Source organism: Phalaenopsis equestris, unplaced genomic scaffold, assembly GCF_001263595.1.
Source record: "Phalaenopsis equestris unplaced genomic scaffold, ASM126359v1 Scaffold234532, whole genome shotgun sequence".
NCBI classification, from domain to species: domain Eukaryota; kingdom Viridiplantae; phylum Streptophyta; class Magnoliopsida; order Asparagales; family Orchidaceae; genus Phalaenopsis; species Phalaenopsis equestris.
Genome location: NW_018252443.1, coordinates 10,816 through 22,946, shown reverse-complemented (window position 1 = coordinate 22,946; position 12,131 = coordinate 10,816). Strand labels below are relative to the sequence as shown.

Below are 12,131 nucleotides of genomic sequence, written 5' to 3'. Positions count from 1 at the left end.
TAGTGATATTTAATTTTAAACATTTTGACATCATAAACACAATCATGAGTACATTTTATTTCAAAAAAATTTAATAATAGTGATTTTTTTTATGTGATATTAAGTATTTGAGTGATCCATATATAAATATATAAGTATTGTGTGGTGTACGTGTAAATGACCCTAAACAAAATAAATAAATAAATAAATTGCAGCTTATGATCACCACATTTTAGAGCTGTCAAAACGGCTTGTTGTTCGCGAACAACTCGTGTTCGACTCGTTAAGAAGCTCGTGTTCGGTTTGTTCGCTCGCTCAATTAACGTACCGAACATAAATAATACGAACAAGTATTTGTTCGTTCGTGTTCGACTCGTATGGCTCGACATGCTTCTAATCAATTATATATATATTTTTGATGAGTGGTATTTTTTAATAAACTAATTGACTACAAGGCTACAAAAATTTATAATTAATTTAAAGTATTAATGAAGAAAATAAAATAAAAATTATTGAATTAGATTCAAATAATGTTTTAAATCTTACCCCAATCCTTAACATCTTATGACTACGTGATTAGGGTTGTCAAAATGACTCTTTTTTTGTGAACGGCTCGTGTTCGCCTCGCTAAGCAAACAAGTCGAACACGAACACACTTTTTGAGCTCAAAATATAAACGAGCCGAATACGAGCTGAGTCTGAGCTTGCTCGTGTTCCGCTCGTTTACACCCCTACACGCGATCACAAAACAACATTACAAAGAAGATTAAGAACCAAGACAGCAGCACTGAGTGATAACAAACCAAACAATTAAGGAAACAAAAATGAAGCACAACCAACAATAATAAAAAAGGAAGCTCCTTGAAACCAAAAAGAAAGCTCCTTGAAACCAAAAAGAAAGCTTAGGTCTTACTTGCATATATAGATGAAAATTCCATCCAAGGATAAAGAATATTTAAAATCAATAATTATAAATAGTTAATTACAAGTTGAATTTTAAAAAGGCAGGAAGAAAAACAAATAAAGAGACAAAGTAACAGAAAATATCAAACCAAACAAATAAAAGACAAGTAAGCACACCAAGAAAAAATAAATAAAAAAAAAAAAGCTTCAATAAAAAATTGTTTTTTTATAAGATTTACATTTATATATATATATATATATATATATATATATATAATCACACACCATGCCGTACCGTAGAGATAGTTTAATTTCATAAAATAATCAAAATAAAATAACTAAGAAAAAAAAAAACTATGTTATAGTATAAATAAGTAAATAAATAAATACACAGATGAGCCTCAACGGAAGAAGGGATAGGACTGCGAGAGGTGGTTACTAAGCATGATTATGACTTTACAATTTCTTAGACAGACAATATATTGAGACAATAAATAAGTAAATAACCATTAAATTACCATAATCATATCAATAAGCTCATATCAATGAATACTAAACTTCTTATATGTTGAAAATGTGTCGGTATTGATTCTGAAGACATTTGACGGTTCAAAAGGAAGAGAGAGCGATAAAGGAGAGCCCTCCAATAGAAGAGGAGGACTCTTTATTTGATCTGATTCAGTCGTTCCTACCAAAGCAAACAACGCCAAATCCGACCTAGCCACGAAAGCGACTAAATTAGAGATATTTTGTCAGAAATGAGACAAAGATATTCAAGCTAACTACTATAAGAAAGCTGACTGAAAGCAATAGTCTACCTTTTGGTATATTTGATCCAATGAAAGACACAACCCCACGTTATCAACAGCCATCCTACGGATGACCCTGAGTTTTTTCATCAGAGAAAAAAAAATTAACAATTCGGCGAAGAATCTTTTAATCATCCCTCATGCTCTCCTTATTATAGCAAAGGTAAAAATATAACATCACCATATTGTAATCTCTGTCATTTAGATAGTGAGATCATTTTATGAGAATGGATATGATAGATATGATGAATTACTCTTTATTATTGTTTATTCCTCTCTCTCTCTCTCTCCCCTATTTTTCTCTGTGTTCTTGTACTCTATTCCTTGGGGTGCGATTAACGGACAAATCAGGATCCAACACTTCTATACATTACTACATGAAACTCCTACAACATCAATTTGGTAAAAGAGAACATAGTTTACATAAGAGTTTATGTGGCCAATTATTACAAGGAAAAACTAGACAAAGGCATCCTTATTTAAATTTAATCATGATCAATTATATCATCATTAATTCTTTCATTGAATTCCCAATGAGTTGGTTGTGGCATATGCAAATATATAAATTTAAAAGTTCATTTCGGGGTTGATGGTCGGATTTATGAATTAAAAAGACTTGAATGATTTGAGCATTGTTTTCCAAAATGAAAAAGGGGGCATTGACAAACATAACACCCAATTATGCATTTACATACCTAACACCTAAACATTACCTCTTACATTTATACCACCCAAATTCTTTATATTAAATAAAAAAGTAACAATATTTTGACTTATTAAAGGTGAAATGCACCTTTTCATGCATGAATAAAATGTCATATATGTAATAATTGAAACTAAAGTGCTAAATATGTAAATTCATAGGAATTGAGTGGCATGCATGTAAATCTTCTAAAAAAAAGTACTACTTATAGAAAAGACACATGTTGCACGTATACTTTAATATTTGAACTGATATTTACGCTAGTCCTGTCGGCTTACAGCAAATACAAAATCCATGTCATCTTCTATTAGGCATTATTGTCTTCCACACAGGTAGAGCACAAAATAATGTAAATTTGTTCTAAAAATTTCTGGAAATTTACAAACATACAACCCAATTCTTACGTATTTACATATCTAACACCCAAAGTTTGATATTTACACACTCATAACACCATGGTGGCATACTTATGCATGAAAATGTGTACCTTTTAAATAATTAGTATGGTGATTTTTTGGCGTGAACTGTGATGTTAAAGATTTGAGTGATATGAATGTAAATAGGACTGTTTAGGTGCTAGATATCTGAATACATAAGAAGTGTGTGGTATGGATGTAAATACCCCAATAATTTATTAATTTTTTAAGGAATAAAGGAACTAAAAAATTAGTAATTAAGCTAAGTTACCTCCATTTGATCTCCCAAGTTGACAAGAAAAGCATGTGGAACAATGGGAACTGAAAATCATTCACCATTTTAAGTACCTGCAGTCCATCCACATCTTGGTCGAGTAAAAAAAGTGTGAGAGCTGAACCATCAGAATGAGCTTTCATACCAATCACTGCATCAGACTTACAACAACCAGGGTAGTAATTAAAGCCTCGTTTGGGACCGATTTTTTCCCGAGAGCGGCACCTCGTTTGGGACCGATTTTTTTTTTGCTTGACCCATTTTTCTTTTGTTGTAACTGGATGTGCAGCTGTGTTGGAGCTATTGAGTTTTTGGGTTTTCTTCAATTGTTTGGATTTTTGTTAGAGAACTTCTGTTTTGTTGATTCGTTTTGGCTCTATTGTTCTGTGTGGATGTTGACTAAATTGAGGCTCAGATGAAAGTGCATTCCTTGTCCTTAGTCATTGATGTCTTTTCTCCTGCGTTGTTTGGATCTTCAATACTTATCTTCTTTAATAATTAACCATCGAAAGAGATGATAATGGGTAGTAGATCATCATAACAAGTTGTTGTGGATGATTATTTTAGCTTGTTAATCACAACATTGACAGTGCCATGGAGTAATGCATCTATTATTTTTCATAATAATATGTTTTATTAGTTTTACAAGTTGAGAATGATTATTTAACAAGTTTTGGAGAATCATATGCTTTTCTTGTTCGGCAATAATTTAGTTTTTAATGTTAAACATGTAAGTGCTTTCATGCGTGAGCTTTTGAGTTTTTATACTATCTTCTTTAATTTTCATGAGAAAAATATAAAAGAAGCATTCCACCAATGTGATTTAATTTTTGCATTGGTGAAAGTTTAGTGGTTGTGTGGTGGCTCAAGCTTGTGATGCGGGTTTTGTGGTTGTGTGTTGGCTGTGGGTTGGGATGGTGGCTATGATTTGGGGTGCTGGCTATGGTTGTGTGCTGGTAGTACTTGTCGGTTGGGGTGAAGTTCTGTGGTTGTGTGGTGGCTCAAGCTTGTAGTGACAGATTCGTAGTGTCAGTCTCGTTGGTTTGTATACTGAGTTCTCTGAGACCTCACTCCTGAACAAAACTATAATTACTTCTTTTATCAATTTCTACTTATTTATTTTGTACAGTCCTATTTATTTCCGTTCCTTGTATATTTGATGTTGATTGTTTCGAGTTTTTTATGTTAATTATAAATGTATTTTCTTTCCATTTGCATTTCACTTGTTTTTCTTTTGGTGGCTTTGGGAGGTCAATAATGGACATTTGACCTTTGTAGGTTCTTTTAGATGGTCTGTTAGTCGCTATTGGTTGGTTTCACATGTGAAATCCTAGTGAGGGGAACCAAATTCCTCTCTTCTTTTCCGTGATATGGTTTATGAGGATCTTCTGGATGACCTTTTTTTATGTTATGCTTATGTGACACGCGAGCTTAGTTTTACGTGGGTTAAAGACAACCAAAAATCTTTTTTTTACAAGGTATAATGTCTTCTTGTAGTAACAGATTCGTTGGTTGGTATACTGAGTTCTCTGAGACCTCAAGTCTGGAAAAAATTGTAATTAATTACTTCTTTTAGCAATTTCAACTTCTCTTATGACTAATGATTTATCTTTTGCAGTATTCAGGAAAGATGAGCTTAAAGATTTCAGGGACCTTCCGACGATTGCTCTGCCACTACGGAGTTCAGACTTACTTACGTCATGTCGGGTGCATTGCTATGAGAGATGTTTCTACGGTGCCCACGGAGAATCACGAAAAAGTGTGACTTCTTCCGGTGGGCAGACAATCCCGCAGATTCCACTGACGACAGTGATTGAGAATGGATAGCATCTCTGGAAGACATCATACCTCGTGACGTATGTCTTTTGCATTTTAAAAATAAAATTATCATATTATTAAATGTAATTTTAATAGTTTTTTCTTTTTTAGTAATCTTGATACTCACTGTTAAGTGAGGTGTATATCTTATTTTTTGTATTTTTCTGAAATGAATTTTTTATTATAAGTATCAAATATATGACTATGACAGTTCTGTTACAAATAACTCAAATGATTTCCCCCAATCGGATTTAAGGTTTTAGGGTTTTAGGGTTTAGGTTTTGGGGTTTAGAAGTATGACAGTTCTGTTACAGACACGGGCAAAATGAACATTTTTCCGGAAATAATTGTCTCACAGCTGTTTTCAAACCTTAAACAAAAAGTCTGTTAGTTTATCCGCAACAGCTTCTGTGCAGCAGCTTCTTGGGGCAGCTACTGCGCAACAACTTATTGATAAGATGCAGCTGCCCCAAATCTTAAATCCCGCAAATCCAGTGCCAGCTCCCATTTATCAATGAAGTACTGTTCTTCCAGTTTCAGTAGCCTTGCAATCCGCCGTTGGAACATTGTTGGCAATCTTCTTTGTTTTCATGCAATAAACTCCTACACTAAGAAATATAAATCATTTGTTTTACATCAGATTTACTGTAACAGCTGAGTTCTCATTATGTCAGAACATGTTATAGATCTTTTTTGTAGTGGACACTTGAGTATCATGATGTAAATGCGCTTATTCTCATAATGTAAAAGAGAAAATGATTTTTCTTTAGGTTAAATCATGAAGAGAGGAAGTATCTACTCATGCCAATATTTGCTATACAAAGTTCACGGTTAGGATCTCAAAAGTTTTGACATAGCTTCTCCATGGAATTTGATCAATTGTAGGCTTGAACACCTGACCTTGTGCATAAGTATTATCGTAAATCAATTATTGATATCATCATCATCATTATTATCTCCATCCCAACTACTAGGAAAGGCTTTATTCATGCTAACTTAGGTCTTCTCATTCTTTACTCTCTAATTTTCAAAAAATAATTTTGTTCATACAATGAGTGCACTTTCTATCTTTCATATTACACTTCAAGATCACCAAAGATCATATCTTAAATTCACTTATATTTCATAGATCTCACTCTATCATTCTTCTAATATAATTATTTCTTAATTTAACCTCTTAGTTTTGTCAAGAATCCTTTTAGCATTTTGATTTATATCACAACCCAAACTATATATCTGCTACTTTGTAAGGTGAAAATTTGTACTTGATCAAACACAATTTTGGCTCAGTGTATTAATCTTATAACAAATCAAGAAGGCTAAATCAACACGCTAAGCACTCAAAAATAAAAAAAAAGAATAAAATTGAAACAACACATATTTTGCAAAAGGGATAGTTTTATCTAAACCAAGCTATCGGCGCAAAAACTGCCCAATTCAAAGCACTGATAGAGTGAAAATAAGTAAAAGTGGTTAGCCCTGTCGCTTTAGCATGTTGTTTGATATTTTCTAACTTCTTTTTGTTTGACACTGGCTTGCCAAAATCAGCTATAGTAAATATATTTTTCACAAGTATGATACATTTACATGTGCATTTCCCCACACCAATAATTTGGATAAAAATATGCAAGTGCTTGACAAATTTTTACAAGTGATATGAAGCATTTGGTGACACTCATGTTTCCTTATCTGAGACCCCAAACATTAACTATTAATTTATACATCTGAGTGAAAATTTCAAGATCCTATTACACTATGTTGACTTTCCCCCAAATTACTTGTGCAGCATTAAGACCAAGTAAAGAGATCCAATTTGTTCTTCGAAACAACTGATAAGCCTAGTAGACTTTACCAATTCATTATTTGTATCTCACATTGGAAAGTAAAGATCGACCATTTCAGGTGAATAGATGGTACTATCTTGGTACCAAATCTTTCCTCTTTACTAAATCACCATTTGAATTGAGATAAACTATTGGAAAAAAAAATCCTCCCATTAAGTTTGTAATATGTGATTCGATGGAAACTACCCATCTTCTCTCCATCTTTGCTTGACCATATTAGAGCCCTATTGTCAGTATTTGCAATTGTTTGGCCAAGAAGAAGCTCTCATATCATGTTAGAATAAAGGATGTCAAAAAGAATGAGAGAACGAAGTAGCGAAATTGTACACATAAGAATGAATCTACACGAATCTCAAAGTAAATGGGCAATCCGAAAAGGAAGCACGATTGGTCGGACGTAGTAACAGACGATCATTTCTAGATAAGCAACAACAGAGAAAATATCTTACCAAACGATCGACAGAAGATGTCAAAAGGAAGCCCCTTAAGACGGTCATCAGCCTTCATAACGATCGATGGGAGCACTCTTTCAGACCATGCATCGATCGAACCAAGACATGTCAGAACAATCGACGATCCTTATCGATTAAATAGGTCCCGAGCTTTATTATATGCAAATAATCTTCTAAATTACTAAAAGGCCCCCCTGAAAGGTTAATGATTATGATGCTAATATGTACATTTGTAATATTTGAACCTAAGGCTATAAATTGGGATCCATATTATAAATAAAGAACATCTTTTGCTTTTCTACTACTGCTCCACTCTCACTCACTCACTCACTCTCTTTCTCTCTCTTTCTTAATTGCCTCCTAATAGAATGCTCCATTCCTTGAGCATGTTTCCTGGAAAATCTCATATTCAACATCCTTTAAAGTGCGGTGAGCGTGGAAAAATGTCATCAACAATAAGAAGAACACAATAACAATAACAACAAGGAGAGTCTAGCTAGAGGAATGAAGGACAAGTATCATGTACCCGAGAGTTCATGGAAGAATTTGTTTAGCAAGGTTGGAAGACTTAACAACTCAAATCACCAACCAGATGTCAGGACAGTTCTTTGAGGTCCTTAAGGCAGTCGCTACCCTAGCAGCCCATCTAGTTCCAGTTGGAAAGCAAGCAAGGTAAGGAACACATAACCCTTCTTAAGAAGAACCGCCAGCCAATAATTGAAGGAGAGAAATCCACCGACGGGAAAAGTCTGAAGACAGACTGCACCAGGACAGCGTCGGATCCGTCCCTACGGAGGAAAGGAACTAACCGATGCAGACTGAGGCACATATACTACTGGAGAACGCTTTTTCACTGCAGATCTCAGGAGTTGAACCCCTGGAGAAGTTTAAAATGCCAGCCCTGGAAGTATCCAAAGGACGATCAGATCCCAACAACCACATTTGTTGTTTGAATCGTCTATCTGCCTATTAAAGATTTCGGATGCCCTCAATTGCAAGTTGTTCTTCACGACGCTAAGATCGACCGCTCTAAGTTGGCTTGACAGATTGCCCGCGAGGGTAATCATCTGCTTCACAGAGTTCAAAAGGCTCTTCCTATTCTAGCTCGTCGGTGCCCTGAGGCTCAAGAAGAACACTCGATCCTAGTGGCAGCTGCAGCAGGGGGAAAACGACAGCCTACGATCGTTTATCGCGCATTTCTAGAGTGAGACTCTAGATGTCAAGGATCTAAAGTCCGACATGGCTCAGACCGTGCTAACTCAAGGAGTAAGGTCGGAAAGGTTCTGTTTCGACCTCAAACTCGCAAAAACCTTAGAGCTTGGCCGAGCCGTTGGAGATGGTCAACATATACATCATTTCCACGAGAACGCTCCTGATCCCGCTAAGCAAAGACACCAGAAAAGCCTCCCACAAGACACCAAAGGACAACCCAGACAAAGCACATGACAATCAAACCGCCCCTGCTACGAGGGTCGGCCAAATCCTCTGTAAGCGAGACAGAGTCGACAAAATTAAAAGATAAAAATTTCTTCAACGATGGTCGAGTTGATAGAAAATTTTAATTAGAGGGTATATTTTCAAAATTAAGTTTTAATATTTATTTGAATAATTTCAACTGATATATATATAATCCTAATCCTTTGTAAGCAAAACGGAGTAAACAAGATTCATATATAATTGTCTATCAATGCTAAGTTCGATCCTTTACAAGCAAGATGTAAAGTTGACAGAGTTCAAATCAAGCAACCAATTCTCCCGAGGGTAATCTTTTAAAATAAGAATTTTCAAAGTTATCAACCAAAATACTCAAGTTAAAATCAAATCACTTAAGACTTAAAGCACTTCATCCACCCTCTGCAATAACTTGTCGAGGGTGACAAATTTTTGACTGGCATCAGCTCACAAATAGCTAATGTCATATTAAATGTATTCTTATACTTAAAATCAAAGCAATTGCATGCTAGATGCGCCTAAGTCCCTTGTCTATGTGTCTCGCCAACAAATGACACCACAAAATAACGGTTACGATCATAGCACTCGGACCTGATTGTTATTGTCAAATGACGTCATTATATTACGGTCACGGTCGCAGCTCGTATATTCTGTAATGACTTTCTACCATTTCAATTGTTAATCATAAGGGTACAACTGATTGAAAAAACCTTCTTTTAGCTAAGGTCGACTTAAACTTTTCCTCTTAGACAAACATCTACTTCATATCTACAAAAATCTCTTGAACGACGTAACTTATGACTGTTGACAAGAATCTATCTGTCAGTTTAGGACGACTACATCCTTTGACTAAGTATATCAAGGACCAAGAAGATTCGGGATTACCAAACCATGGGATCTTTATTTGGTTTTGTCTTCATTTCCCCAATATCTACTTTAAGCTTCAAGTAATAAATTTTACAACTTAAATCCTAAATTTGTTGTTATTAAATGTTGAATATTCAATTTTAAATGATTAGCCTTAATCGAAAGTGTTCTCCTGTTATCAGGTGGGGTAATTAACTATAGAGACTTACGTCTATATGAAACCTCAAATCCCATATTAAAAAAACCCTCACAAAATGAGGGCTAAATATCTAGTTATATTTGGGTAGTATCCTATCTACAATAATCCACCTTAGAAAAATTTGATCCTCCAAAACTCAACAAACAGAAATAAAAATAAATGTTGAGCCCAGGAGAGGCCTTCGAAATTTTCAAAGCTCACACCTAATAATAATTTCTACCACACCCTGAACTTTATTCACTTATTATGGAAAGTAATTCATCGGTTTTAATCATAATCCTGTATTTTAATACATATATATATATATATATATATATTGTTTATTTAAATAATTTTCATATTAGGAAATTATTGTGCATAGTGTATATCAAACTCAGAAATTAAATATTTTATCAATCCTATGTTTGAATTAGAAACGATTGATTGACAGCATATATGAAGTCAATTATCTTACACTAGTTTTATGAGGCCGGCATGAAAGGGATGAATTTCTTATGACATCGATTTCGTTAAAGAGAACATGAGGAGTTTATAAGAGTTTGTGTGGAAAATTATTAAAAGGGAAAATTGGCTTTAAGACAGCCTTATTTAAATTTAATCATTATCAAATTTATAATCGTTAATTCATTTTAAGATGCGTGTATGCTCCTCATCTAAAAATAAATCAAATAATTATAAAATTATTCTGATTAATATTAAATTAGAATATCCTAACTCAAATTTTCTCCTCCATATCGTAAAATTTTAGCCTATTTAAATCTTGGTCCATTTGCATACATACCACCCAATTCTTGTGTATTTACACATCTGAAATCTTTAATATCACTATTTTAACTAAAAAAAAAATTCACATTTTCATGCACAGATAAGGTGGCATACATGTAAAAATTGAAGCATAGGTTTTACATGTATAAATACATAGAAATTGCGTGGTATGAATGTAAATCTTACTTAAATCTTCGCAAAGTCAATGGATCTCTTTCCTTGCGCTAAGTATTGGAAGAGGTTATCAATGTAATCCTTAAGCAGCACCTTCCTGTACAATTTTGGCTCTCCATCCACCAGCTTTTCTGCAGGCTCTAAGTATTTTTCATAATTAAAAGAATAGAACATGACCAAAGAAATTCTGTCCTGAGAGCTTGCTACCACCTGGGGCACAGGGCTCTTCAACTTCCCATTGCACATTATCTGAAAAACCACTACTTTCAATTATTTTATTTAGAAACAATATAAAATTTTGAAATAAATTCAATCACGAGTTGGAGTACTAATTTTATTAGTAATGACAAATAATAAAAAAAAAAGTTTGGGTGAGGGACGATGAAACTGAACTCACTGCAACAAAACCTTCAATTATATTTTTTCAGGTTGTGGGTGGATATGAGCATTTACATACATACCAGTCAATTCATATGTATTTACACATCTTACACCTAAACATTACTTCTTACATTTTTACAACCGAAATCTTTATATTGCATCATTATCTTGACTTTTAAAAAGTGAGATATACCTTCTCGTGCCTAGGTAAAGTCGCATATATGTAAAAATTGAAGTTAAGGAGTTTGATATGTAAATGCATAAGAATTAAGTGGTATTTATGTAAATCTTACAAAAATATTTTATATTCATAGAAAAAAAGAAGAAATATATCATGTTACGTATATTATTTCATATTTGAAAGTATATTTATGCTACTCCTGTTAGCTTACCGCTTTATGTATTTACATATCTAATAACCAAAGTTTGATACTTACACTCATAACACCTTGGTGTGATAAACTTATGCATGAGAAGTTATAATCCACTTTTAAAAAGATAACGGTGGTGTTGTTTTTGGTATGATATTACAGATTTAGGGGGGTATACGTCTAAATATGATGGCTTAGGTGTTATATATGTAAATACATAAGAATTGTACGGAATGCAAGTATAAGCCCCAAAATTTTGTTAATTATTATAGAAATAAAGGGACTGAAAAAAGAGTAAATCAGTTTAATTACCTCCATTTGATCTCCCAAGTTGACAAGTAAAGCATGTGGAACAGTGAGGACAGAAAACCACTCGCCATCTTTAAGTACTTGCAATCCATCGACATCTTTGTCAAGTAGCACGAGTGTGAGAACAGAACCATCAGAATGAGCTTTAATACCAATCACTGCATCAGACTTGGAACAACCAGGGTAATAATTAAACCTCGCAAATGTAGTACCATCTCCCATTTGATCAGTGAAATAATTTTCATCCAGTTCGAGCAGCCTTGCAATCGCCATTAGAACACTGTTGGCAATCCTCTTTGTTTTCATGGAAAATTCATGTAATAAACTCCTACAATGAGAAATATTAGTCAATTATTTTGCTTTAGATTGTACATTAAAATGTGAGTTTGCGTTATGTCAAAGTTTATATATATAT

General features: G+C 33.9%; 1 protein-coding gene across 2 annotated transcripts in view; it reads right to left on the bottom strand.

Moving 5' to 3' along the window:
* Positions 1-1,379: 1,379 nt before the first annotated feature.
* Positions 1,380-12,131, bottom strand: part of LOC110038959 (protein SRG1-like) — an 18,233-nt gene continuing 7,481 nt past the window's right edge. The window contains exons 3-6 of one of the 2 annotated variants that reach the window (XM_020743892.1): positions 11,720-12,044; positions 10,668-10,904; positions 1,701-1,767; positions 1,380-1,599 (exon numbers count right to left, since the gene is read on the bottom strand). In XM_020743892.1, coding sequence (XP_020599551.1) covers positions 10,668-10,904; positions 11,720-12,044 — 562 coding nt within the window. In that variant the 3' untranslated portion in view covers positions 1,380-1,599; positions 1,701-1,767. The remainder of the gene's footprint in view (positions 1,600-1,700; positions 1,768-10,667; positions 10,905-11,719; positions 12,045-12,131) is intronic. The other variant, XM_020743893.1, reaches the window with a different exon arrangement.